This window comes from Neovison vison, chromosome 6, assembly GCF_020171115.1.
Source record: "Neovison vison isolate M4711 chromosome 6, ASM_NN_V1, whole genome shotgun sequence".
NCBI lineage: Eukaryota > Metazoa > Chordata > Mammalia > Carnivora > Mustelidae > Neogale > Neogale vison.
The window spans coordinates 8717882-8745097 of record NC_058096.1 but is presented as its reverse complement, the minus strand read 5'-3'; the positions used below and the strand labels follow the sequence as shown (position 1 = coordinate 8745097).

At 48.4% G+C, this 27216-nt stretch overlaps 1 protein-coding gene and 1 pseudogene across 5 annotated transcripts in view; both read left to right on the top strand.

Annotated features, from left to right (window-relative positions):
* Nucleotides 1-27216, top strand: part of DOP1B (DOP1 leucine zipper like protein B) — a 111443-nt gene that overhangs the window by 75306 nt on the left and 8921 nt on the right. For 3 of the 5 annotated variants that reach the window (XR_006384953.1, XM_044250945.1, XM_044250948.1), the window contains exons 19-32: nucleotides 720-2349; nucleotides 2976-3087; nucleotides 3938-4126; nucleotides 4268-4390; nucleotides 6508-6642; nucleotides 11727-11782; nucleotides 13354-13458; nucleotides 13555-13621; nucleotides 15642-15786; nucleotides 20404-20489; nucleotides 20729-20838; nucleotides 20963-21109; nucleotides 22032-22093; nucleotides 22599-22727. Coding sequence is in view for 4 of the 5 variants with exons in the window: in XM_044250945.1 (XP_044106880.1) it covers nucleotides 720-2349; nucleotides 2976-3087; nucleotides 3938-4126; nucleotides 4268-4390; nucleotides 6508-6642; nucleotides 11727-11782; nucleotides 13354-13458; nucleotides 13555-13621; nucleotides 15642-15786; nucleotides 20404-20489; nucleotides 20729-20838; nucleotides 20963-21109; nucleotides 22032-22093; nucleotides 22599-22727 (3096 nt within the window). In the remaining variant the exon portion in view is untranslated. The remainder of the gene's footprint in view (nucleotides 1-719; nucleotides 2350-2975; nucleotides 3088-3937; nucleotides 4127-4267; nucleotides 4391-6507; nucleotides 6643-11726; nucleotides 11783-13353; nucleotides 13459-13554; nucleotides 13622-15641; nucleotides 15787-20403; nucleotides 20490-20728; nucleotides 20839-20962; nucleotides 21110-22031; nucleotides 22094-22598; nucleotides 22728-27216) is intronic. The other 2 variants (XM_044250947.1, XM_044250946.1) reach the window with 2 other exon arrangements.
* On the top strand, nucleotides 10186-11010 carry LOC122908304 (annotated as a pseudogene).

The window sequence follows — 27216 nt, the reverse complement described above, 5'->3', positions numbered from 1 at the left end:
ACAGATGTGTCTTTGAAAAACCCAGATAGTCTCCGTGGCAAGCTTGTGCTGCAAGTTGTCTCAGTCTTGTCACGTTTTGTTCACCTTCCAGCTTGTCTTCACACGTGAGGGTTCACCGAGTACCTTCCCGCTTTGAAAACCTGACATTTCTGTGGGATACGTTTCTTAAAAAGGAAACTCATTTCTTTTTTTTTTTTTTTTTTAAGATTTTATTTATTTATTTATTTGTCAGAGAGAGAGAGAGAGTGAGTGTGCACAAGCAGGCAGAGTCGAAGAGAGAAACAGGCTCCCTGCTGAGCAAGGAGCCCGATCCGGGACTCGATGCCAGGAGCTAGGGATCATGACGTGAGCCGAAGGCAGTGACTTAACCAACTGAGCCACCTAGGCGTCCCAGAAACTCATTTCTTGAAAGGAACAACATAATATGCTTTTTTTTTTTTTTTTTAAATCTCCCTCCCCGTAAAAGTTGCAATACTTGTATTTTCTATGGTAGTGTGGCCAATATTCTCTGATGCCCTGAACATTTTAAAAGACCCGTTCACTTTTACTTGGCCCGCCTCTGTCTGTAATACAATGTAGACTCTGGCGTTGTAGTTTTATGGGGGAACTTTATTAACATCGATCTTTCTGTCTGGGTTTCAGATAAAGATCATTCTAGAATTAACTTATCAGAGCTCCCTCTTCTGTCCTGAAGTCATTTGTCATTTTGTAATTTTCAGAAGACTTGCACCGTTGGTTTAACAGGAAGAAAACCCCCTTCAAAGAGCCCTGTGGAGCGGCCGAGGTTCAGGAAGGCAGCTCCGAAGAAGGCGTGCCGCTGAGCCAGTTCACCACCGTCGACCGTGAGGCCATTTGGGCCGAGGTGGAGAAGGAACCAGAGAAGTGTCCACCTGGGAGCGAGCTGAGCGAGGATGACCTTCCCTACTACGTGGACCTTCCCGACAGGACGGCCTGCAGCGGCCCGGACAGCAGCGAGCACACGGAGTCTGCAGACACGAGCTCTGCCCACACGGACAGCGAGAACACGTCCTCCTTTTCCTCCCCTTCCCACGACCCGCAGGAGCTGAGCAACGAAGAAAGCTGCTGTGCGCCCATCCCCGTGGGCGGCCGGGCTCACCCCAAGCGCTCAGCCTTGCTGGCGGCCTTCCAGGCGGAAGGCTTCAAGTCCGGTGCCAAGTTAAGCCTGACACGCGTGGACTCAGACAAGACCCAGGCTTCGGAGTCGTTCTCCAGTGACGAGGAGGCCGACTTGGAGCTCCAGGCCCTCAGCACGTCCCGGCTGCTGAAGCAGCAGCGGGAGAGGCAGGAGACCATCGAGGCCTTGTTCAAGCACATTCTGCTCTACCTGCAGCCGTACGACTCCCGGCGCGTTCTTTATGCCTTCTCAGTGTTAGAGGCCGTGCTCAAAACCAACCCCAAGGAGTTCATCGAGGCGGTGTCCAGGACCAGCATGGACACCAGCTCCACCGCGCACCTCAACCTCATCTCCAACCTCCTCGCTCGCCACCAGGAGGCCCTCGTTGGCCAGAGTTTCTATGGAAAGCTCCAGACCCAGTCCCCCAGTGTGTGTCCCCACTCTCTGCTGATCGAGCTCCTCACCTACCTGTGCCTCAGTTTCCTGCGCAGCTATTACCCTTGTTACCTGAAGGTCTCCCACCGAGACGTCCTCGGCAACCGGGACGTGCAGGTCAAGAGCGTGGAGGTGCTGATCAGAATAATGACGCAGCTGGTGTCCGTGGCCAAGTCTGCCGAGGGGAAGAACGTGGAGTTCATTCACAGCTTGCTGCAGAGGTGCAAAGTTCAGGAGTTTGTCCTGCTCTCGCTGTCCGCCTCCATGTACACGAGCCAGAAGCGCTACGGGCTGGCCACCGCCGAGCGAGGCCGGGCCCCGCAGGAGGAGAGCCTCTTTGAGGAGAGTCTCATCAACCTAGGCCGGGACCAGATCTGGAGCGAGCACCCCCTGCAGATCGAGCTGCTGAAGCTGCTGCAGGTGCTCTTTGTCTTGGAACACCACCTGGGCCAGGTCCAAGAGGAGGCCGACAGTCAGCCGGAACTGTCCCGGGAGTGGCGGAGGGCCCTGAACTTCCAGCAGGCCATCAGCGCCGTGCAGTACGTGCAGCCCCACCCGCTCACCTCCCAGGGGCTGCTGGTGGCCGCCGTGGTGCGGGGGTTGCAGCCGGCCTATGGCTACGGCATGCACCCGGCCTGGGTGAGCCTGGTCACGCATTCCTTACCCTACTTCGGAAAGTCCCTGGGCTGGACAGTGACTCCTTTCATTGTTCAGATCTGCAAAAATTTGGACGAGCTGGTCAAGCAGTATGAGAGCGAATCCGTGAAGCTGTCTGTCAGGTATGGCAAACCGTGTGATACGTGCCGACTACCTTGAGGCCAGTGTTTGCGATGAGTGGCTGGTGTGCAAGGGAAGCCTGGAGGAGGGTAATTTTCAGCCTAATCAGAAGCCGATTTAGCCTTGTCAGGAGGGGGTAACCCGGAACTAAATGCTTCCGTCCTTCATTTTTGATTCCACACAGATACCCAGGCTAGCTGAGCATTGCAGCCACTCTCCGTGACTTTTGCAAAACAGAAATAAAAGCATGCATCACGGGGGGGTGGGAGGTTGGGGTACCAGGTGGTGGGTATTATAGAGGGCATGGCTTGCATGGAGCACTGGGTGTGGTGAAAAAATAATGAATACTGTTTTTCTGAAAATAAATAAATTGGAAAAAAAAAAAAAGCATGCATCACCTTCACAGAAAGTCTAAAGCATCTGAAAACATTTTTTCCAAAGGGACTGTATGAATGTGAAATAGCACACAAGATGCCCCTCATTATTATAACACGATTTCATTACGAGGGCCCCAGGTTATTGAAGATAGTGCTTGCTTTCTGGTTTCTGCATGTAGGGGTGCGGTTAAAAACTTGACAACCTCATTCTTCAAAATTCTCAGAATGAGTTTCTCATTTCTTCACCAAAGCTTAACCTCCAAGAGGGAGAACATTTCTCCGGATTACCCACTCACTCTTTTGGAAGGTCTGACAACCATTAGTCATTTTTGTCTTTTGGAACAGCCCAACCAAAACAAAAAGGTAAGTTTTTCCCCCCTAGGTGAGTTCCAGGCAAATTTCATATATTGTTTTGTCTTCATTGGATTATGACCTGTTCAAATAAGAAACGTGCATGTGTAAGGAACATAAATATATATGGAAATATATGCTTGCAAATAATGCAAGCGTGTATGCAAATGTGTGTGTACAAATATGCAAAAGTAATGCAGATGTAGTTTAGTTCTTTGGGTGCTCCCTGAGGCGCCTTCCCATTGCCCGTTGTTTTATTAGTAACCCATTTGGAATAAAAGGTCATCTTTTTTTTTTTTTTTTAAAGATTGTATTTATTTATTTATTTGACAGAGAGAGATCACAAGTAGGCAGAGAGGCAGGCAGAGAGAGAGGAGGGAGCAGGCTCCCTGCTGAGCAGAGAGCCCGATGCGGGGCTCGATCCCAGGACTCTGAGATCATGATCCGAGCCAAAGGCAGTGGCTCAACCCACTGAGCCACCCCGGCGCCCCCAAAATGTCATCTTTTTAACGTGTATTTTTTACTTGACCTCCTGGTGTTGGTGAAATCTGCAATCTGAAGACATTTTAGCTGTCAGTTGCTCTGTCCTTTCGGGGATTAAATTTTTGAATGCAACTAATGCTTTGGCCGAATGACTTGAGTCTAATGTGGAACCTCAGACTCCCAGGTGCCCAGAAAGGAAGGCTACAGGTTGACGTGCACAGGAAATGTGTTGCTTCTGGACCATGGCCAATAGGGCTTGCTCAGGGGAGTGCTAGGGCCCAGACCCCCACCCCACCCCACCCCAGCTGTGCCCTGGCCTCGTGAGAAGGGACCCAGTGCCACACATGCAGCTGAGTATCATATTCATTTTCAATTTTAGACCACCGCTGTAAGCGATCCTACCAGTTTGAAAAATGCCAAAAATGCCATTCTGGAAGAATTGCCTCGAATTGTCAACACCATGGCCCTTCTCTGGAATGTTCTCAGAAAGGAGGAGACTCACAAGAGACCCGTGGATCTCCTTGGAGCCACGAAGGGATCCTCTTCCGTTTACTTTAAAACCACCAAAGTGAGAGAGCTTCCTCTGTGGTTTTATTATTTCTTTCGTCGTGTGTGTTGTCCCACAAAAATAAACATGTTCGGGAATGTCTGTATAACATGATAGCCCCGGTACTACTCTGCCCTAACTCTTCTCTTTCCCACGTTCTAGACCATACGACAAAAAATTTTAGACTTCTTGAACCCGTTGACGGCCCATCTTGGGGTTCAGTTGACAGCCGCCGTCGCGACAGTGTGGAGCAGAAAGAAGCTGAAACGTCTTAGTAAGATGAAGGTAGAGTCTAAGAATGAAAGTTGTACTTGAACTCACTCCGCCAGAAATACCACAGTTGCTTGTCATCAAAGGTGACATCAGAGGCAGGCAGGGGAGATGGCTGGAGTGGTTTCACTGTTTTTAGGTTTTTTTTTATTTTATTGTGTTACGTTAGTCTCCATACAGTACCTTGTGAGTTTTTGATGCAGTGTCCATGCTTCATTGTTGAGTGTAACATGCAGGCTCCACGCAGATGCACAGATAACACAGCTGTGCCTCCAGAGAGGGTTGTGGGCGGGCCAGGTCGGGGAGTGGGGCTCACCCTAGCTGGCTCTCCGATCTCTGTGTAATGAGTACCTAGTACTTCTGGTTAACCTTGTAAATGTGGTAATTATTAGCACACATACAAGTGTGTGTGTGTGCCACATACCAGAGAAACCACCGTGAACCCACCACCCAGCTCAAGGAATGGTACATTATCCCTCCTGTGAGAACCTGTGGATCCTTCCCTGCTTATAGTCCGTCTTACAGCTGTTCTTTAAACTATTATTTTAAAGACTATTTTTAAATTTTTAAAAAATTTTTAATTTTTTAAAAGATTTTATTAAAATTTTTCAAAAGATTTTTTTAATTTTATTTATTTTTAAAAGATTTTATTTATTTATTTGACTTCACAAGTAGGCAGAGAGGCAGGCAGGGGATGGGAAGCAGGCTCCCTGCTGAGCAGAGAGCCCAATGAGGGGCTCCATCCCAGGACCCTGGGATCATGACCTCAGCCGAAGGCAGAGGCTTAACCCACTGAGCCACCCAGGTGCCCCAAGACTATTTTTTCTAAAGAGCAGTCTTAAAGTTCACAGCAAAATTTAGAGGAAAGCACAGAGATTTCCCAAATGCCCCCACCCCACATGTGCATGGTCTCTCCCCCATGATCAGCAACCCCCCAAGTGGTATGTTTGTTCCAGTCGTGAACCTGCATTGACACATCAGGTTCCATAGGCTTTTTACTGATTTACACCCTCCCATTCCTATTCCCAAAGATAACTTCAGTTCACAACTCATCCGTTCTTTAACCACCGAATGGTCCATCACTGAATCCTCCAGGGACATGGTTTATTTCTGCAAAATAAAAAAAAAACAGGTCTCTTCCTTTGTTCTCTCTTGACCCTCTAGTTTCCTATCTCAGACCTCCGTCAGAGGGTCAGTCCCACCCACTGGACACTTTCTCAGTGCCCAGTGTAGGCTCCTGGTCCCTGAGGACGCAGGAGAGTTTGGTGGTCCAGGCCACCCTGCTTAGCACCTATGGGGTCTTCCCTGGTGGTAAACTTGATCCTTCCAAGTGCGTGCGACCACATTATGCAGCTTCCATCATCCAGAGTGGACCTCCCATACCAGGGCTTTCCTGCCAAGACCAACTGTTGAGAACCTGGTTTATCTGGTTTTTCTTTTACTGCCCTCATACTTTCAGGGCTATCTTTCAGGGCCACTCTGCTTCCTTCCAATTAAGTGGGTCTGTTTCTAAAATGCTTTCTGAGGGGCACTGGGCTGGCTCAGTCAGTAGACCATGCACTTCTTAAAATCAGGGATGTGAATTTGAGTCCCACGATGGGTATAGAGATTACTTTTTTTTTTTTTAAAGATTTTATTTATTTATCAGAGAGAGAGAGGGAGAGAGCGAGCACAGGCAGACAGAATGGCAGGCAGAGGCAGAGGGAGAAGCAGGCTCCCTGCCGAGCAAGGAGCCCGATGTAGGACTCGATCCCAGGACGCTGGGATCATGACCCGAGCCGAAGGCAGCTGCTCAACCAACTGAGCCACCCAGGCGTCCCTAGAGATTACTTTTTTAAAAAAATGAAATGACATGCTTTCTGCGCTCGAACATACCACTGTCCCTGCCCCATCATCGCCTGCCCCTGTTATTCCTAATGTATGTCAGATGATGACTACGTTCCTATGATTAAATGCTCAACTTCCTCTTTATCCCTACCAGTAGAGTCCTTTACCCAATTTTTGTTTAAATATTTACTTAAAAGATTAAAGCTCTTTCTCCGTGGGGCCGCTATTGTAGAATACTTTCTGTACACCATTATTTTTGTTTTCTCTCTGTGACCTTTAAGGGAGCTATTTTTTTGCCTTGGCAGATTGTCCCGGTGGCAAGTGCATCCCAGCTGACCCTTGTCGACCTGATCTGTGCGCTCAGCACCCTGCAGACAGACACGGTGTTGCACCTGGCGAAGGAGGTGGTGAAGAGGCCGCCGCAAATCCGAGGGGATGAGGTGGGAAGCCTGGGGATGTTCCGGATGGACGCGCAGCACCCGCCTGTCTCCGCGTCTTATAAATTGTGTTTGGAAGGGAAGCAGAGGTCGAAGGAGCAACTTGGATTTCCTGGGGCAGGGGAACGGAGGTGTTCTCCTGGGCTTGGGGGAGACCCCATGAGGTGTGCCTAATGGGCTTCGGTGCACCTGTTTGAAGGTGGTTGCCGCAGGAGGCCGGGCCCTTCTTTCATCTGTACACCCCGGCTGCGACACGCCCTGCCCAGGAATGGGTTCTTACCAAGTACCTGCAGCCTGAAAGGCATCCTGGGGAAGCAGAGCCAGATACTGCGTAGAGGTGGCAAAGACTGACTTTGTTCAGTAGCTACTGTATTGGGGGAGAGAGCTGACCTCAGTTCTGGTTTGTGCAGGGGCAGCAGTGTACTTGAGCCGGAAAACGGGGGAGCACGAAGGGTGAACAAGCAGGGCCTCCAACAAAGTCAGGGAGTGGAAAATTCCAAAGGGGGGTGGAGAGGACTTGGTCACTGTGAGTGGGTTACCTGGGTTTGCTGACTGGGGCTTGTGGCAGGCAGGCTCCTACACTCCAGGAGCCTGGGACACAGGGGCCCTGTCTCTTTCAGTGGCAGTATGTCCGAGGATGTCTCCCAGGTCCTTGAGAAAGACATTTTCTATTGTAGGGGATGCATGTACCTCTTGAAGGATTTATAATAATGCTTTTCTTAATAAATGCTCTGAGAAGGGAGGTCAGGATCCTACCCCGTGTTGACTCAACAAATGGCAAATCGTTTTGGCAGCCTTGAGCTCTCTTGGGCAAGCATTTTAAGGGGCAGTGGTCATTATGATGGACCCCACCTTGAGCTGCTAGAAACCACAGCACTGTTTGTTCAGGTTAGGGCATGGAGTCAGTCCTGCTGAAAGCCCTAGTCCCCACGGGCCTAGGCGAGAAGAGAGCCCTGACCAGAGTTCAGAGAGAAGAGGAACATTTTTATCAAAGGGCAGGTTAAAAGTTTGTGTAATTTTTATGTAAAAGTGAAAAGTACAGGTCCGGGGACAGGACTCCTTCGAGGCATTCTGAGAAGGAAGAGCTTCGTGTGGCCGCGGTGGCAGCAGTGCTGGGTAAAGGGCACCGGAATGGAACCGTGAAGCTCCCAGAGTTGCGCTGCTCCGCTTCCACACAGCAGCCAAGAGAGTCCTTGCCGCCTCGAGGCCTTTGCCAGTCATGCGCGGTGGTTTTGAAACAGAGAGGACTTTGTGGTTTAGCATTTTTTTTATGCCGTTAGAGCCTTTTTTAAAAAAATAGATTTTATTCTTAAATAATCTCTACACCCAATGTGGGGCTCGAACTCATGACCCCAAGATCAGGAGTCACACGCTCCACTGAATGAGACAGCCTGGCACCCCAGAGCTTTTTGTGTTTACCAAAGCAGGGTGCCTCATTGTAAGTATAGAAGCTATTCTTACTTAATTTGATAGAACCAGGATTTATTTTGACTTTGAAATAATTGCCTCCTATCACATGATTTAAAATTGTCAGGAAAGGGGCGCCTGGGTTAAGCAGTTGCCTTTGGCTCAGGTCACGATCTCAGGGTTCTGGGATTAAGCCGCACGTCCAGCTCCCCATGCAGTAGGGACCCTGCTTCTCCCTCTCCATCTGCCCTTCCTCCCTACTCATGTACACCACTACGTGCACATACTCTTAAATAAATAAAATCTTTTAAAAAATAAATAAATAGGGGTGCCTGGATGGCTCAGCTGTTAAGTGTCTGCCTTTGACTCAGATCGTGATCCCAGGGTCCTGGGATCAAGCCCCACGTTGGGCTCCTTGCTCTATGGGGCGCTTGCTTCTCCCTCTCCCTCTGCTGTTCCCCCTGCTTGTATTCTCTCTCTTACCGTCTCTCTCTCTCTCTCTCTGTGTCACATAAATAAATAAAATCTTTAAAAATAAATAAAATAGAATAAAAAATGAAAAAAGTTTAAAAATAAAATAGTTAGGAAAAAAATAAGAATAATTCCCTAAATGAAAACTGGTGGAGTGGACAAGATGGTTATTTAATAACAGTTTTACTCCAACAGGTATTTGTACACCAGTGTTTATAGTAGAATTACTCAAAATAGTGAAAAGGTAGAAGCAACCCCAAGTATCCATTGATGGATGATTGGATAAATGAACGAGATCTATCCGTGCAGTGGAATATCATTCAGCCTTAAAAAGGAAGTTAATTCTGACACCTGCTGTAACAGTGGGTGAACTTGGAGGACATGCCAAGTGAGGCCAGTCACAAAAACGTGATTCCACATACCTGCGGTCTCGGGAGTAGCCTGTTGCGTACATACTTTCTACAGAAGGGAGTGAGGTGGTTGCCAGAGGCAGGAGGAGAGGGAACAGGAGTTCCTGTCTAATGGGGACAGTTTCCTTTGGGGAACATGAAGTTCTGGAGGTGCATGGTGGCGATGGTTGCCGCAGTGGATGGCGATGATGTGAATGTTAATGCCACCGAAATGGACACTGAAAAATGGTTAAAATGGCAAATTTTAGGTATATTTTAAAGATTTATTTATTTTGGAGAGAGTGCGAGTAGGGTTGGGGCAGAGGGAGAGGGAGAATCCTCAAGCAGACTCCCTCCTGACGCAGGGCCCCATCCCAGGACCCTGGATCATGACCTGAGCTGAAATCAAGGGTTGGATGCTCAACCATCTGAGCCCCACGTATATATATTTTACCACAATAAAAAGTTTTTATAATGAATAAAAGGAATACAGCTCTGGATGTTAAGGTCATCACACTGGGGATGGCAAAGAAAAGCTGAACCTGGGAATCCGCCATCTTTTCATCCTCATCTCACCTGTAAGTGAGAAAACTGACTGAGAATTTCTTGAGCCGTTTTTGTAGCTTCACCTGTCTTAGGGTAGAGCTCTTCCCTTGGACGCCGCCTCCGAAAGGGCCCCTGGCACATGGCACCGGGGAGCCTCTGCAGAAACGTCTGTGCGTGGCAGGCCTGTCATGGCTTCCAAAGAGTCAGTTGCGCTCAGGGCCCTGGTCCCCTTCCTTTGTCCCAAAATTGAAAATCAGCTGTGTGCTTCGGTGGTAAGGAATCCTAAGTGGTGAAACTATTTCTGCCCCCAGTTAGCTGTGTCCTTGTTGAGGAAAGAGGATAGGCCAGCCGTGCAGCCAGGGGATGGAACAAGGAATCAGATGTGCTGTGCATGTGGCAGACATCCGGGGCCTTTGTTGGGTCTCCCACGTCTGCCGGGTAGTCTTGCTGCCTTTCACTCTTGTACATAAATATTGATCGACCCCGAAGAGAGGAGCGGGGACTAGGGGCCGTCGGATCCGCAGTGACTTTGTGTTTATAACCCTGAGCAAGCGACAAGTGTCAGGACAGTGACCCTGTGCACTAGTGGTGCCTTCCTGCGGCGTGCTGGCTGCCACCCCAGAGCGGGCTGCCTCCAGGTCGAGCCTCTGCAAACAAAACACTAGGTCTCACATGGCTCGTGGGGGTTTTTATTTATTTATTTGTTTTATTTAAATTCAGTTAGCACGCTTGGCAACATGCAGGGGCTGGTGGAGGACTTCAAGAATAAATATGAGGAGGAGCTCAAAGAGCGTGCAGACATGGAGAATGAATTTGTCCTCATCAAGAAGGATGTGGACGGAGCTTACGTGAACAAGGTAGAACTCGTGTCCCGCCTGGAAGGGCTGACCGACGAGATCAGCTTCTTAAGGCAGCTGTATGAAGAGGAGATCCGTGAGCTGCAGTCCCAGATCTCGGACACGTCTGTGGTCCTATCCGTGGACAACAGCCGCTCCGTGGACCTGGACGGCATCATCTCCGAGGTCAAGGCCCAGTATGAGGACATTGCCAACCGTAGCCGGGCTGAGGCTGAGACCATGTACCAGATCAAGTACGAGGAGCTGCAGACATTGGCTGGGAAGCACGGGGATGACCTCCGTCGCACGAAGACGGAGATTTCTGAGATGAATCGGAGCATCAGCCGACTCCAGGCTGAGATTGAGGCCCTCAAAAACCAGAGGGCTGCCCTGGAGGCTGCCATTGCCGATGCTGAGCAGCGCGGGGAGCTGGCCATTAAGGATGCCAATGGCAAGGTGGCTGAGCTGGAGGCCGCCCTGCAGCGAGCCAAGCAGGACATGGCCCGTCAGCTGCGCGAGTACCAGGAGCTCATGAACGTCAAGTTGGCCCTGGACATTGAGATTGCCACCTACCGCAAGCTGCTGGAGGGCAAGGAGAGCCGGCTGGAGTCTGGGATGCAGAACATGAGTATCCATACTAAGACCACCAGCGGCTTCTCAGGCGGCCTGAGCTCGACCTATGGGGCCCTCCCAAGCCCTAGCCTCAACTATGGCCTGAGCTCCCCTTCTTGTCCATGCCTCCAACTAAAAGCCAATTTGAGTGTCTTGTCCCAAATAAAGTCTCAGCCGGTTCTGTCCAAAAAAAATTTTAAAAATAAATAAATAAATAAATTCAGTTAGCACGACTGGCTGGTTTTTGGCTGTGCAAGTAACAGAACTACATTTTTGTAGTTAGTTTAATTAATTCAAGTTCCGTAACCTCCACAGATAACTTCTTATAAGCAAGGAGGGCGGAAATGTGTTTTCAAAACCAGTTTCTAAGCAGTTGCAGCCACTTGGGATTCAGGGAAGCTGTCTGGCCTGAGTGTGAGGAAATTCCTTGAGCTAAGAATTAGAATTTTGTTACCGTCTCTTGTCTGGAGCTAGTTGCACGCACTAGTGAGGCTAGTGAGGGTCCGCATCGGCCACCACCTTTTTGTTCAGGGAGGTTCAGTTATTACACCAACTTTTCCCTGAATACTTGTTAAAAGCCTGCTGTGGGCTCACCCTGGAAGTCTGCTAGGAAGGTCAGTAATGCTTCAGGGCCTCATAGCTTTGTTCTGTTGCACCTGTGGGATGCATTCCTGCGTGTTACTGTATTTGAAACGCTCTGGCTTAAAAACCTTTGCTTGGTGAGGATATAGACTTAGTTTCGTTTTGTATTGTAATTCTTTTTTTTTTTTTTTTTAACCTCATTTCCTACCAACTTGGAGTCATTGGTTTCACTTTTTATTTTCAGAAAGCATCCCTTGTGGATATCCCCGTGTTGCAGTTTTGCTACGCTTTCGTCCAAAGGTAACGCAGCCCTTCCCAAACACGTCTCAATGATACATGCTGTTGCAGTGATTCTAAATGGAACGTTGATGGTACTTGCTGACAACTGGAGAGCCTTAGTTCAGAAAATGTCTTGACAGGGTCTTAGTTTCCTCCTGAGGTGTGAGAACACCCTGATGACCTTACTTTTCCTTCCACAGAGACCTAATCTGACTTTTTTTTTTTTCAATTTATTTATTTTCAGAAAAACATTATTCATTATTTTTTCACCACACCCAGTGCTCCATGCAAGCCGTGCCCTCTATAATACCCACCACCTGGTACCCCAACCGCCCACCCCCCCGCCACTTCAAACCCCTCAGATTGTTTCTAATCTGATTTTATAAAATCCGGGTGCTATAGGTCAGACATTTTATGTTCAGTGTTAAACGTGTTAAAGACTTCCTTTAGCAAAAGGAGAAATGGTTCTTCTGGGTGCTGTCCTCAGTGTTTTCCCGTGGCTTCTGCCTGGGTGTCCTGAGCTCACTAGTGCTTTTGATTTCCCACGGGTGGAAAACAAAGCTTCCCAGGCTGCTCGGGTCTTACACGGCACATCCGGGTACAGCTCGCAACCCCTCCACTGTGTGGGGCCATCTCTGTTGCGGTAACAAGGGGAAGTGGGGGTAGAGCCCCCCCCCCAAGGATGCCACCCAGTCCTCACATGTGTGGCAGGAGTTACGCTGTCAGGTGCCCCGACGACCAGATACGGGCTCCTTGGTTAACACAGTTCCCGTTCCGTGGTTCGAATTCACCGCATCCTGAGGTTGCAGGAGGCTCGATCAAGGGGGATCAGAATGGCAGGAGTCCCCGGGCCTGGGGTGCAGTACAGACCAGCTGTTGGTGCTTCACCCAAGCATCATTCGAGTTCCTTCCTCTGGGATTTAGCGAGGAGCCAGTCACGTCTTTCCTGGTGGTAGCTGCCATGCGGCGTCCGCCACAGCGGTCTGAGTGATCCGTGAGCTGCTGGAGCAGCAGCAGGTTCGGATTTTACCGTCCCCTTGCAGAGGAGGCACCTGCTGAGGTCACTCCCGAGGCGGTACGTCAGGCGCCAGGCCTTGAACCCAGGGCCCTTGGGCTGCGGCTGAGCTGCTGCATGTTGTACGGCTCGGGCTCGCTGTGACAGCTGCCGAAGATGAGCTTCCTGACGGGTGACCTTGGGACCTGGGGGCCAACTAGTACCAGCAGCACTGGGGAGGCCGGATACTCGAGCTGGACAGGCCCAAGGGATCAGACAGCCCTCTGGTTCAAGGCCTTTATTTGATAGACAGGAAACCAGGAGCATCTGACCTGTCAGCGGCAGGATTTCTGGTCTCCACACTCTGGGTTCTTGTCCGAGTACACAAATTTCATTTGTGCGTATTTTAATCTAAAAAAGAAACAGGTCAGCCAGATACTCCATCTTACCTCTGCTTTACAACTGCCTGGACCTAAAATCCTAAAATGTGCTTGTAATATGTGTTTTGACTTGTTCACAGTTGGGTATTTTTTCCTGTTTCTTTTTTTTTTCTGTTGTTTTGTTTTGTTTCTCCTTTTTTTTTTTTTTTTTAATACAGGCTCCCAGTAACAGCCTTGCAAGAGAACTTCCCTTCATTGCTGGGCGTGTTGAAGGAATCCGTCCAGTTGAACCTAGCTCCCCCAGGATACTTTCTGCTTCTCAGGTATTGGGACCCAGCGTTCATGTTACCGCGTGTTTCTGCCAGGACACCCCTTGTTTCTGCAGCATTCTTAGTCTGAAGCTGGTTGTCTCTCAACAGCATGCTGAACGACTTTGTGACGAGAACTCCCAACCTGGAAAGCAAGAAGGACCAGAAGGACCTGCAGGTCTGTGTGTGAGAAGTTCAGGAGACGTGCCCGTTCCGGGAGTGGCGTCCACCTTTAGAGGACGTGCCTGTGGATCGGCAACACTGGGCAGAATCGTTCTTAGATTCGCATTTGTCCTCACAGCTGGCTTCTGCTGTTACTGTCTTCAGAGGGCTCCACAGACCCGGGCCAGAGTTGCCTGCCTGAGGTCTCGTGTCAGACCTGAGCAGTCCACTGTGGGATGACAGGGTGCCCCCACTCCCCAGGGTACCGGATGCGGCCGGAGCCGCCTTGGCAGCGTTACATTAATAACTCCGTCCATACTGATGCCTTCCCTGCAAACGTTGCTTTCCCCCATTATTATTTTTTTTTAAAGATTTTATTTATTTATTTGACAGAGAGAAATCACAAGTAGGCAGAGAGGCAGGCAGAGAGAGAGAGAAGCAGGCTCCCCGCTGAGCAGAGAGCCCGATGCGGGACTCGATCCCAGGACTCTGAGATCATGACCTGAGCCAAAGGCAGCGGCTTAACCCACTGAGCCACCCAGGCGCCCCTGCTTTCCCCCATTATTAAAGTACTATATACTCGTAGGAAATCTCAAAAATCCTGAAAAATCAGAGTGAAATTTACCCTAGGAGAAGGGAAATCTTAGAGTAGAAAGGCAACAAATAAAAAGAGTGATGGAGTGAGGAAGTCACTATTGTGCAACCATGAGAATCAGTGATTCAGGGATTTTGGGAGCCAAGGCTTCAATTTCAGCTGGGACATGTATCAGTTTTATGCTCTGGCGATAATTCTGCGAATCCTTACGATCCCGGGCATTGGTGAATGGTTTGTCCAGTTCCCGCTGCTGAACCACTGGAGCTCTGTCTGAAGCACAGTCGGGCATCATTAGGAAACCCAGGGTCTCCTTTGGCCTCCAGTTGTCACGACGGAAGCATCATTAAAGCCCGGATGCTGTGTGACCAGTGCCTGGACGGCACTTCCCGAACTCCCCACTCAAGGCCCCACTTTGTGGCCCATTGCCCACAGCACACCCCTCCCTTCAGTGCATTCTGGGCATAGCTTTGGCTGTGGTGTTAGCACAGCTGGTACGGCTGGTGCATCTCGCCCGTGCTCGTTTGCAGCCGCTTCTGCTCAACCTCCTGATGCCAGCTCCTCACCCCTGCTTTGAGGCGGGGCCTGCCCTTCTTCCCCATCACTCACTGCATGGGAAGTGGGACCTCCTCTGAGCTCTCAGTCCCATTTCCTGCTCTTTTCGCCACCGTTAGCCACACCACACCTCTGCGTAAGCTCAGGGCAAGGCAGTTCCCTCAAGTGCGCCCCTGCCTGCCACAGGCTGGTGGACATGCTCTTGCCTCCTGCCTAAACACAGCACAGCGGAAGTCAGGGTGGTTCGATTCTCAGATGCCCAGGACCTGCAGCCAGTCTCCGCTGGTGACACTTGGTGATGCTGGCTTGAGAAAGGGGCTCAGCATTTCTCTCCCTGTCACAGCCATGTGACCCGCTTCTCCGCTGATTGTGCTCCTGATACGGATCACTCGTCACTTCGCCCTCAAGTCCATTTCACTTATTTCTTTGTGTTTCTTGTATGTTATTGAAAGATGCAATTCTAGCAAGAACCCGTGGTCCTCGAGAAACCGGAAAACGAATGTCCCAGGTGCCGTTTCTCTGCGGTGTGCCTGCAGTGGCCAGTATTGAAGCCGGTAGTCACATGTGGCTGTTAAACACTGGGAATGTGGCCTATCTGAACTGAATGTGCTATAGTATAAAACAGGCATCAGATCTCAAAGGCCTCGTGCAAAAAAGTGTGAAATCTCATTAATTTTTATATTGATTACACATTGATCGTATTTTGGATATGTGAAGTTAAACATTAGGAGCTTGTTTCTTCTGATCTTTTAATGTGGTTCCTGGAAACTGCATATTATCTGTGTGGTTCTAGTTGTGACCTGCATTGTGTTTCTGCTGGTTGGTGCTGTTGTAGGCGTTTTTAGATTCTGAGCTAACCTCCTTTCCTCTTTCTCTCCATTACTCTCAGGAAGTCACTCAAAAAATCCTAGAAGCTGTAGGGAGCATTGCTGGCTCTTCCTTGGAACAAACCAGCTGGCTAAGCAGAAACCTGGAAGTGAAGGCCCAGCCTCAGATCTCTCTAGAAGAATCTGATGCTGAGGAAGATTTGTGTGGTAGGTACAGAGACAGTCAGAAAACAATGCCTGCGGCCAGCTACTGCAAGGGGGTCTGGTTTTTCCTTAAAAGTAAAACAGTCTGGGGACACCTGGGTGGCTCGCCTGGTTAAGCATCTGACTCTTGATCTCAGTTCAGGTCTTGATCTCAGGGTTACGAATTCAAGCCCCGCACTGGGATCCATGCTGGGCACTGAACCTACTTTAAAAAAAAAAAAAAAAAAAAAAGCAGACAGTTTGTTTTTACTGTTTACAACATAATTTGTGTGTAATAAACAATAGGATTCCACTGATAGAGCCCCGAGTGATGTATGCTACCATGGCAGCCCTCACTGAGCCTAGAGCAGAATCCAAGAAAGTAGCTTCCCAGGATAATCTGCACAGATTAGGTGAAAGAAATCCATGGGATATAAAAAATATGGAGATGTATGTTTTTCTTTTAATGGAACTGTGGAAAGAAAATTCAGTAAACCAGCGAACTGTCGTCAGGCGGTTAGAGTCATTAGATTGTGTCTTTTCTTTATGACTTACACACCCATGCCTCTCAGTGATCCTTGTGCCTCGTCACTGCCGGGGATGTGAAGGTTTTTCTAGTGGAGGTCACATGGGCTCGGCACACCCCAGCCTTGCTCTCAGTTACAGCTTCTGAGGAGAGCAGCCAGGAGACACTGAGGGGAGATTCCTGTCTACTCGGGCCGTGACCAACCAGGTGCTCTGGAGGAGTCTGCCTTAAATGCGGCCATGGAGGTGGTTCATCGCCAGTGCCCTGAAGGCCACCGGACAGATCTGCCGATGAAGCAGACCGTAGGCTATCAGATCTACTGCAGGGAGGGACAGACTTGGCAGGGTCATAGCAGCGTCTCATTGGGGGAGTTCAGGGAGGACCTTTGTAGGGTGCAGGGCCTTGGCCGAGTCCTTTGTGGCAGATCTTTTAGGGTGGGGGACTGGTCGGGATTGGGCAGAGCTTTGGATGGGTGGGTACAGCGCAGGGCGAGAGTCCTGAAGTGCATCTTGCCGAGCACGCTGCCTGTTTCCATACATAAACTGTTTTAGTCGGTTTTCAGTGGTTCTTTCAGGATTAAGTGTATCTTGGAGAAAGTAACTGTTTTTGCTAGTTCTCGGTATTATTTAACCAGGGGACAGGAGCGTGTGCCCAGTCCCAGTATAGGTTACACCAAACGAGTAAACCAGTTTGCTCTTCGTTTTACGAACACAAGGGCAAAAAATTACATGTAAGTTCTCAATAGGAACTACATAGTACAGTACCCACCACAAAGGCAATGTTCAAAAGCTGTCCTGCGATATTTTACTGGGTCTTTCATTGTCATTAGCAACAGTTACAGCAACAGCTCAAAGCTACGTCTATGATCTTTACCAAAAGAGAGCCAAGAAGTCAGGGCTCTTTTCTCTCACAGGTAGCAGAAATAATAGAAACAAAAGAACAAAACCACTTTGGCTCCTGTAAGTGAAAAGCCCTCTGTTGGTGTCTAGTTCTAGGCATAGCAGGAATCAGGCAGTTGGCTCAGGTGAACCAGGTCTCATGGCGGAGGTCCCGGGTGGTTCATCGCCGACCCGGAGGAGGAGAGGGAAGGGCTGGTGCATGGGAGCCTCGAGAAACGAGTGCCCACCGGAAGGGGCTTCTCTCCCCAAGAGGAGGAAGGATGGCGTACTCGGCAGACTGTGGTCCCCCGGCCGCTACTTCTGCCGTATTGGCTTGGCAACTAGTTTTGTGGTTTGCGTAAGGAGAATAATTCCCTTGATTGTGTAATGAAGCTGCCACAAGCCGTGCCCTGGCGTTTGCTGACATAAAGCAGCAGTGAGGCTTTTCAGGCTGTGGCTGTGTTTATAGCTGTGGTTCAGAAGGGGGCTCTTGCCTCTGCTGGGCTCACTCCCCCGGGGTCACTTCTACCCCACGTGCTGGTGTACAGCTGGAACTGCTCCACCAGAGTGGCTGGACCGACTGCTTGGACGGACCACGGTCACTGGGCCTGGCTTTTGCACAATGATTTCATTTGACCTCGAGATAATGCTAGAGTAAAATTACCTTATTTTTGTTTAAAGAAATCAGAGAATTCCAAAGCTGGAAGTGATTTTGGAGCTTCTCTATAAAACCTAATTAGCTCATGATAGAGGACCAAAAACCCTGAGTGTTTAGGTCATGACCTTGTTTTACTTAAATTATGTGTATACATATGGGCCATAGAAAGCATGAAACAAAGTGAGGCTTCAAATCATGTGTTTGTCCCCATTTAAAGTTTGTGTGCATGCCCCCGGTGTGCGGCTTCTCGCTCCACATCCGCGGGTGGTGTGTCCCGCGGGTGGTGTGTCCCGCGTGCGGGCCCTTCAGCACCGGGCACACGGGCAGCATGGAAGAGGATAAGCAAAAAGCACATTAACAAAGGGACCTTTCAACTCTTGAAAATCTGAAGTTCTTTCAAAATGAAAGCTTTTTAAAGATCAAAAGAAGAAGTAAATGACCCTGAGAATTTCAGGTGGTTCTTCGTTTAAGGACAGTGAGAGTCCGATTACCAGGAGCAGCTGGGAGCAGGGAGATGTGACAGAGCGTGTCCTCAGGGAGGTGACAGTTGCTCTGAGAAGTGAGAAGTTAGGGGACAGCTGCACAAAGACCTGGAGGGCACTGCTCAGAGGGATGGCAAGTCCTGGCGGTGGGTGTGGGCCAGAAAGCAGGAGACCAGCCTGGCTGGAGCTTACTGAGCAGGGGGCAGGGGCCTGAGTGGGAGCTGAGGGTGGCTGGGCTTAAGGGGAGCCTGGTCAGGAGCTTAGATTTCATCCCACTCGCTGTGGCAGCCATTAAAGTGTTTCAAGCAGTGACGGGCTCTTCCTCCGTCTTTAGAAAACAACAGTTTGGCTGCTAAGAGCAGTAAGGGCTGTATCAAGTGAGAGCGGAAAAGGGAAGGCCAGTCAGCAGCACTTTACAGTGGTGTGGGTGAGAGAAAGTGCTGGCTTGGAGGCAGGGGTGATGGAAAGGTGGGCTGACTTAGATGCAGAGCCAGCAGAATTTGCTGATGGGCTGCATGTGGTGGTTAACGAAAAAGGCAATCAAGGATGACTTTGGTTTTTAGCTTACGCAATATATCGAGGGGGAGAAGACCAAAATAAGAACATTCTGGAACAGGAAACTGAGCTTGGTTTTGCAAGCATTACATTTGAGATGTCAGAAAAAAAGAGAAGGAGCCAGAAATGATGCTTAAGTGGTCACTGGGGTAGGAGAGAAACCAAGAGAGCACAGAGTCATGAAACATGAGAGGAGGGTGTTTTCAGGAGGAGGGAGTAGTAACACAGTGGAAGGTCCGACAGAGACCCACTGGGCTTGACAACATGGAGGTTGGGAACAAGGAGGGAGGGAACACTGGAGCAGGTGGAGAGGAGGCTCGGAGAGGAGGTGGAGGAGGCCGCGAATGTGGAGAACTCCTTGAAGCTCACTTGTCAATAGGACAATAACCGAGTAGAACTAATGGCCAAAGAATAGCCCTTATGTTCTTGTTTTTAAATTGGAGTATACCCGAGCGTATTTGTATGTGACGGATATGTGCAGCAGAGAGGGGAAAAATAAATACCAAAGAGAGAAAGGACAGTTCGAAAGCAAAGCCCTTGATGGCCATGGGGCCAGGCTTGATGTCAGAAATGGAATTACTGTTCTTCCATAGGAGCCAGGAGCATGTGCATCAAAACCAGAGACAGCGCAGAGAACATAGAGATGTGGCCAAACTGAGGGAGTTCCCTTTCGTTTCCATTAATTGTCTCTGTGAAATAGGTGCGGTTATCAGCTGAGAAGGGAACAGTGTGGATGGTTATTGAGGAAAGGCCTGCAAGAATGACGCGGCAGAGTAGGAAAGCCAGGACACCGCTGGGGCATGGCTGGTAGGACTATGTGGTAGCATCAGGCCCTTTTTGAGATTCACGGTCATGAAGGAAAGTGAGATCTATTCCATCGTTGTTTGGTTTTCTCCGGAGCGTTCAACTACACAGAAACTCCACAGGCTGATCTGGGGGTTTAGCCAGCTTTGCATTTTTCCAGGTGAGTTCCTCAGAGGGAGAGAGCAGCAAAAGAGCCCAGGATGTTTGCCAGGTAGATGGGAGACCATGGTAGAGGTGGGGAGGCGAGAAGGGCAGACCGGGAGGTGGTGGGTGGTCAGGGTGCCAGGCCAAAGGGTTGGAGGTCTGCGCAAGGGTTCGGGAAGGGCAAGATGGGGTCAGAGAGGGAGGCTGGAAGTGGAGATTTGGGAAATTGGTGAGTCCAAGAGTGTGGTGGTGATAGTGGGTGACCCAGAGTAACAGATTATTGAAAGAGAGGAGGTCGGGGGTCAGAGGCCCAGAGGGTAAGACGGATCACCCAAGGGGATGTGGACATTCTGAGAACAATGCTGAGAAGAGGGATGGGGAGGAGGACGGTGAGTCAGCGCTGATTTATGTGATCTCAATACCCAGCTTCTTCCTGAACTTGAACATGTCAACAGAAAGGAACCCCTGAGGGATACGTATGTGCATCCTCAGTGTGCAAGGCTGGGGTGCATCGCTCACACCTGTGAGATGTCTCAGGGGCAGAAATGGTGGCCCATCCGCCATGACTGAAGCACAAATGCATCTTTCTGTCAGCAGATGTCACCGCAGCTGCTTCAGCAATGGTGTCCGCGTCTGCCCCGTCGGTGTACAGCGTGCAGGCCCTGTCTCTCCTGGCAGAGGTCAGTGCACACCTGACTTGTCCTCCCTCAGTGGTGTGATGGCCGGCTCGGAGCTTGGCGCAGGCCCTCCAGTCTTGGGCCAGTGAGTACCGGCCGCCGCTCCTGCTGACCTCCGGAGCTCTCCCAGCCTCCAGCTGCCCCAGGGAGTTGTCTTGTTGGGTTATGTGCCCCTCGGGGACTAATTCTTACTGTCGCTGGCCTCAGAAGGTTTCTGTTTCCTTGTGATCCTGCTCCGGTAGGTCCTGGCATCTCTCCTGGACATGGTTTATCGAAGTGACGAGAAGGAGAAAGCGGTGCCCTTGATCTCCCGCTTGCTTTATTATGTGTTTCCTTACTTACGCAATCACAGGTAATGTCATCTTCTCCCTGGTGTCCTGCCCGTAGGGAGCAAAATCGGGTATGGGGAAGGCACCAAGCGGCTTTCTTTGCACACTCTTTGACCTTGAGCCTTTTCCCTCCCCACCCGTGTTCAGTGCCTACAACGCTCCCAGCTTCCGGGCCGGCGCTCAGCTGCTGAGCTCTCTGAGCGGCTACGCCTATACGAAGCGAGCCTGGAAGAAAGAAGTCCTGGAGTTATTCTTGGACCCTGCTTTCTTTCAGATGGACACTTGCTGTGCACAGTAAGAGACGCTGTTCTGACAAAGGGCTGGTGCAGATCCTCCCGTGGAGAAAATGTTTCGGTTGACATAGTTCTCCTACTTGAAATGGGAGCAGTTAGCCTCAGCCCAGCTCCTAGGACGGCCCTGTCACAAGCTCGCGTGTTAACCGCATTCATGGCAGGGGGTTGGGTGCTTTAAAAATATAGAGGTGCGTTTTTTATCGAAAGGATTTTGGTTACGAGAGCACGTTATCCCCAGAGCGCACAATCCAGGGTTCCAGTGTCCCCTGGAGTACTCCAGCGCTAAGATGACAGAGCCTGCTGGTGACGCCGTGCTGTCCTTATCCCGCGTCTCAGCACACGCTTCACCAGTTCTCACTGAGACTGTGCAGCCGGCAAGGCACAGCTGCTGAAATACAGATGTGAGGTGAACTCCCTGCGCCCTTTCCTGGAAGGTCAACAGAACCACACAGTGGCTCTCCGCCATCGTGTTCACGTCTCTATCAATGGCCTTGATGGCGGGTAGCGACCAGCCAGAGTTTGCCCTGCTGCCCTCCCACCCCCGACTCCTCGGGGTCCTGCGCCTTTCACCTTGAAAGGCTGTTGCTCTTCTGGGGAGCCCACTTGGAAAATTAGTCGTATTTGATATCACTGCTCCTACTTTCCATCATCACAAGGGCAACTCTTGAAAAAACTGTTTCTCTTTTACTGTAAGCTGGGAATTATTCTTTCTTTCCTTTGTTATTCTTTGCCCGTGTCATTAAGTTTATAAATGAAGAGCTTTTGCTCAGCTTTCCCTTGTATTAAAACCTGTTTCTTTCACTAACTTCTTTTCAGGAAACAGGTTTTAATAGATCTCAAAGGGGCATGTTCTTTTCTTGATGCCTCTAATCAGACTGTCCTTCCTTACATATTTAATTAACTTTGCTTTTTTTAATATCCAGTTGGAAGTCCATTATTGACCATCTTCTGACTCACGAGAAAACAATGTTTAAAGATCTAATGAGTAAGTTGCATGTTACTTGCACATAAATCACACTTTTAAAGGCCCGATCCCCTCATAATCCTCTTTTACCACATAGCTCAGGACTCCCCTCGGATCTTCAGCGATGCCGTCTAAGCTGCGAACTATAATGTAACGTGCCTAATGTGTCAGGACTCACGAATGAGCCTCCTGGTTCCAGTGCATTGACCAGAAGGCCCCGACAACCTTTCCTTACAGCTTTACCACGGGGGGAATACTTTTGAAAGTAGTGATAGGTTTACCATAATTGATTAGGAGTAATTGTCTGTCCCTCATATCCTCTTCTAATGCTCTATTGTTAAATGTCCTTCAAGAAGTATTTATGTTTCCTAATAAATATGTCAATAATAACCATGAGACGATGATTACTTAGGACCATGATTTTTCACCAGGAAGGATAGAAATGACACGATTATGAATGTCCTGTCACTTACCTCTGATTGCGGTTTTCTCACTAAATGGAACGTATTGGCTGTATTTATTCTAGACATGCAGAGCAGTTCTTTAAAACTCTTCTCGAGTTTTGAGCAGAAAGCCATGCTGCTAAAGCGCCAGGCTTTTGCTGTCTTCAGTGGAGAACTTGATCAATACCACCTTTACCTTCCTCTGATACAAGGTAAGAAGGGCACCCCACCCTCACCCCCAGCACACACCCCCCTCGTGGATGGACACCCAGCTCGGGCAACTACCGGGGTGGCCCAAGCATGCTCGGGCCGGATGGCAGAGTGTTAAAATGAGTGCTTGTGGAAGACCTCTGGAAATTTATCAGTGAATCTGAAGCTTTATTTTAAAAATCAATGATTATAATGCTGTTAGTTTTTCCTAGGTAGTTTCTGGAAGTCTGAGTACTTTCTTAGCATGGCCCCCTGCTAGATCCACCTGCGGTCAGGATATTTGAGGTCACAGCACTAACCGAAGCTAGTGAAGGAGAAGTCCCTTTTTTTTTAACAGTTTTTCTCTTTTTTGTACTCGCTATATTCTTTGCTTCAAAAATGAACTACTGCAGCTATTGTACATGATCTTAAAGGTTTTTTTTTCCCCCTCATAAAATGTGCAGGTGGTGAAGTGGGCATTCTGCCTAAATTCACAATTCACCCTTCTCCAAGATACAACAGAATTCTCAAATAGAAATGTGTTTTCTTTAAGACTCATAGCCTGAATGGAATCAAATAAAATTAATACATTTCTTAAGGATTTTTTTGTTTAATATTATAAAAACTAGTATATCAAATAATTTTTCAAATATTAGAATTATGGTATAAATTCTTTATTGAGGATCAGGTTTACTAAGGTATAATTTACATACAATAAAAGTCACCTTTTTGGGTATACAGTTCTGTGAATTTTGATAAGCACATATAGTCATGGAACCATCACCATAGTCAACATGCAGAACATTTCCATCACCCCAGAAAGTTCCCCTGAGCCCCTTGGAAGTCATCCCCTTCCCTTCTTTTGGCCCCTAGCAAGTGCTAATCTGCCTTCCTCTCATAGTTTGCTCTTGTCCCGAATATCCTAAATGTCATTAGGTGGGGTGAAGCCTTTGCGTCTGGCTTCTTTGACTTCCCTAATGTGTTTTGAGAGTGGTCCATACCATATTTATCAACAGCATATACTGGTTTTTATTGCTGAACGGTATCCATTCTGTGACTAGCTCACCAGTTCACCAGTGTAGGGCATTGGGTTATTTCCAGGTAGAATTATGACATCCATCTCTTGCTCTGCCCTTTAAAAAAAAAAAAAAAGTGTTTATAAATATCTGTCCGCTGGGGCACCTGGGTGGCTCAGTTGGTTAAGTGCCTGACCCTTGATCTCAGCTCAGGTCTTGTTATCAGGGTCGGGGGTTCAGGGCCTGCACTGGGCTCCACACTGGGCATGGAGCCTACAATTAATCATGTATACATAAGTAAATATATAAATGTAAAGAAATTTATAAATGTATCTGTCAGCTCACAAATTCTCTTCCCCAAGTCATCCAGGTGACTCTTGATATTAGTAGTAATTGTCAGCTTACATGCCCACTTGATTAACTATTTGAAAGGTCTTAATTGTTATAGTTCAGAACATTAACAGATCTCACAATTATTAATTATGACTATATTTTATATTTGCAATAATAAAATATACTAAAACTGATGTAGTTTTAACCCGTGAAACACAGAAGGAGATTTTCACATCATAAAGTCCTGAGTACCGGACGCCTGGGTGGCTCAGTGGGTTAAAGCCTCTGCCTTCAGCTCAGGCTGATCTCAGGGTCCTGGGATCAGCCCCGCATCGGGCTCTCTGCTCGGTGGGGAGCCTGCTTCCTCCTCTCTCTCTGCCTGCCTCTCTGCCTACTTGTGATCTCTGCCTGTCAGATAAATAAATAAAATCTTAAAAAATAAATAAATAAATAAATAAAGTCCCGAGTACTTGAAATATGTGAGAGCAAATGTTCTGATATCAACAGATGCTTTCTTGTATTGCTGATTCAGGCAGATGGTGGCCAGGATTGCCAGTAAGGGTGATGGCAGCCCTCCAAAGACTTTGGCTGAGTGCAGAGACCATAAGACACTCTTAACTCTAGGAAACAAACTGAGGGTTGCTGGAGGGGAGGCGGGGAGGGGATGGGATAAGTAGGTGATGGACATTAAGGAAGGCATTTGATGGAATGAGCACTGGGTGTTCTATGCAACTGATGAATCACTGAGTTCTGCCCCTGAAACTAATAATGCACTATATGTTAACAAAATTGGATTTAAATTTAAAAAGAAAAAAGATAGTGAATGTAGAGTCAAAGCCGAGCCTTGTTTCATCCCTACAAAACATGGAGAGGAGAAGACCAGGAATCACTTGTCCTCAAGAGCCTGTGCAGCGTCTGTGGTCTGTATGCTCCTGGCCGCTCGGCGCTGTCTGAAAGGGCAGCCTTGAGTCCATTCTCAGTGGAGGCAAGAGAAGGAAACTAGAAAGGAGAACCTGTAGGCCAGTGCATCACATGGTCCTTTTGGACCTTCCCACCCTGAGACCAAAGACCTGTTCATTCTCTCCCCCGTCTCCCATCACACACCTTTAAAATAAGTGGCTGAGGCCCGGAGAGCTAAAGAGATGGCATTGGGTGTATAGAACAAGAAAAGAACAGACCAGAGCCTTTCTCAAACAGCGTGGTGCGGTTTGACCACAGCAAGATCTAAGCATCCAACAATTCTAAGGAAGTCATGCCTCTGAGAGGGAGAGAGAGTAGGAGCTCAGGGCTCGCCCCCATTCTCTGCTCACAGAAACTCCTTGGGTTCCTAAGGTTTATCACTCAGCTAAGGAAGGAGGGTTAGAGATTGAAGAACATTCGTGATTCTAAAATAGATCATCTTGGCTGAAGAATAATCTCATGAATTTAGCTTTTCTTTGGAGCACCAATATGAAATATGTGTACAAATCACTTTTTCCATAATACTTTCTGTTTTGGGGACACCTTGGGGGCTCAGTGGGTTAAAGCCTCTGCCTTCAGCGCAGGTCATGATCCCAGAGTCCTGGAATCAAGCTCTGCTCAGCAGGGAGCCTGCTCCGACCCCTCCCCCACTGCCCAACTCCCCCCCCCAACCTACTTGTGATCTCTCTCTGTCAAATAAATAAATAAAGTCTTTAAAAAAATACTTTCTATTTCGAAGTGGGTTAAGACGGACAAGCAGCTGCACTGCCAGTACCAAGCGTTCCTGTGACTGTGCACCCCGCTTCCCCTCTGGTAACACCTCACACAGCGTGGTCCATTAGCAAAACCGCTTCAACCATCCGGCATGGTTTAGAAAGATAGAGAATGTCCTTTTTACTCGTGGAATGCTCTTTCAGTTGTTCTTTTGTCTTGCTGTTCCACGTTTCCAACCATTTCTGATTCGTCGAAGAAGATCTTCTGGATGTTCTTTGAGTACCGATCTGCTGGTCACAAGTTCTCTCTGTTTCCCTTCATGGAGACTGTTTATCTCATCTTCCTTCTTTTTGGTGTGGGTGACCAAACACCCAGAAGGATGTTTTTATGAGAAATGGAATTCTGGGGTGAAGTTCTCTTCTTTTAGCACTTGAAAAATGTGCTACTTTTTTCTGACTCCATGGTTTCTGAGGAAAGTCTCCCATTCAAATTATTGTTCCTTTTTAGTTACAATAGCCCCCCTTTTCTACAGGGGGTACATTCCAAGACCACTAGTGGATGCTTGAAACCATGGACAGTACCAAATACTACATATACTATGCTTTTTGCTATACATACATGCCTGTGGTTAATCTAATTCATAAATCAGGCACATAGAATGCAACAGTTATTACAGTATACTCCAGTGAAAGTTGCATGAGTGTCATCTCTCTCTCCCTCAAAATATCAGAAGGGTGGCCATGTGGGGAGATAAAGTGAGGTGAACGACATAGGCATGTGATGTTTAATGTGAGCCCAGTACTGACCCCCTGACGATAGGTCAGAGGGAGGGTCATCTGCTTCGGCAGTCAACCGGGGTCAACCTCAGAAAGCAGGACCATGGATGGATAAGATGGGGACGGAGGGGACTCCTGTAATGTATCATTTCCCTCTGACCACTATCAAGACTTTACCTTTACTTTTTCACGTTTTATTATGTAACTGAATGTTACATCATTTCTTTGGTTTTATCCTTCCTAGAGTTCACTCAGCTTCTTGTATCTGTAGATGTACATCTTTTACCAAATTTGGAATGTTTTTGGACATTATTTCTTCAAATATTTTCCCAGCCTATACCCTTTTTCCTCTTTCTGGGACTCCAGTGACTGGACTCCAGATCTTTCGTTGTCCACTGGTCCCTGAGTCTGCTCGTTTAACCCCCCTCACTTTGTTTTCTTTCTTTTGTTCAGTTTCAGTAATTTCCACAGATTCCGTCTTCAACTTCCCTCTTTCCTCTGTCATCTCCAGTGTGCTGTTGAGCCCACCACTGAGGATTTTTCTATTAAAGTGATTTTATTTTACTTTTTAGTTCTAAAACTTCCATCTGGCTCTTCTTTGTAGCTCCTGTTTCTTTGCCGACATTTTCTATTTGTTTCAAATGTCCGTAATTGATTATTGGAATATTTTTAGACCACATCTTTTTGAAATCCTTTCCTGATAAACCTCTGTT